Genomic DNA, 1,108 nt, shown 5'->3' with positions numbered 1-1,108 from the left:
TTGGTATCGGTGACCTTCCTCTACTTGTACAATAAGGAATAGACTATTTTCGCAAACGTACTGTCACTATCGTAACTTTACGTAACATATTTCAATCTCCTCTTCCAAGTTAAAAACATTTATTCTGGCTAGAAAAAACTGGAATTAATTTATAAAAAAAATTATAATACAGAATGTCTTCCTTAAATTTAGAATTTACAATACTTTTATATTTAAAAATAACATTATAATTATGATTATACAGAAGAAAATTTGTTATTTTGGACAAAATACGAGCAAATTTTACTTATTTCTCGTGATTTTCCTAAAACAGCACCATTAATTCATCCTTATATGTATAATTCGACAATAATAATTCTCCTTCTTGGAGAACCTTCGCTTCTGCGAAATCAATAGAAGATATCTCTATATCGATACGATGCATAGTATATTCCAAAGAGAAGTATCTATTCTCGTCTTCGTTACTTACGACGTCATACAGCAAACTATACTTTAAAACCAGATGTAGCAAAAGCGCGAGAGGTTTTAAGCGTACTTCATAAAATAAAAAACCCTACACCTTTTCGAGCAGGAAAAAAAAACTAAATATATCATACTCCTGCTTAAAAATAATACAATAAAAAAGCAATTTTTTCATACTTATGAACGAGTTTTTTTCAATAACAATAATAATTTCTAAATATCTCGTAAAACAAATATTGATTACACGAACACCTCATTTTCGTTTTTTTTTTAAACAAAAATAATTTCTGCAATTTTATTCTGATTACATAACGTATCTCTGATATCGAAAAATATAGAATCACGCCAAGCAATATATTGTATAGTATCGGTGTATGTAACGTATATCTGACGTAGTAAACAGACAGGATCAGAAATATCTCGTTTAAAAAGTCGGACGATTGACTTGCCGGGATATCTCATCCAAAAGGTCAAACGAAACGTCCATCACGTTTGCAAATGTGAAAAAAGCCATGAAGCGCCGTCCATTACACAAACAGCGCGTGTCTCTATATGCGGAAATAACTCCCCGAAAATAAATTTCACAGGCATACCGCTGACGTTGCATGGACGCCCATCGTCGCGATCGAGTCAGCGAAGCGGCAGC

At 32.5% G+C, this 1,108-nt stretch overlaps 1 protein-coding gene across 1 annotated transcript in view; it reads left to right on the top strand.

The window, feature by feature from the left end:
- The window catches only part of LOC108764706 (uncharacterized), a 14,333-nt gene that overhangs the window by 8,557 nt on the left and 4,668 nt on the right, over window positions 1-1,108 (top strand). Inside the window, exon 5 of the mRNA XM_018513049.1 lies at window positions 1,050-1,103. Coding sequence (XP_018368551.1) covers window positions 1,050-1,103 — 54 coding nt within the window. The remainder of the gene's footprint in view (window positions 1-1,049; window positions 1,104-1,108) is intronic.

Source organism: Trachymyrmex cornetzi, unplaced genomic scaffold, assembly GCF_001594075.2.
Source record: "Trachymyrmex cornetzi isolate Tcor2-1 unplaced genomic scaffold, Tcor1.1 scaffold45, whole genome shotgun sequence".
NCBI lineage: Eukaryota > Metazoa > Arthropoda > Insecta > Hymenoptera > Formicidae > Trachymyrmex > Trachymyrmex cornetzi.
Note: the sequence above shows the minus strand (reverse complement) of the source record. Positions and strands in the feature narration are given on the sequence as shown.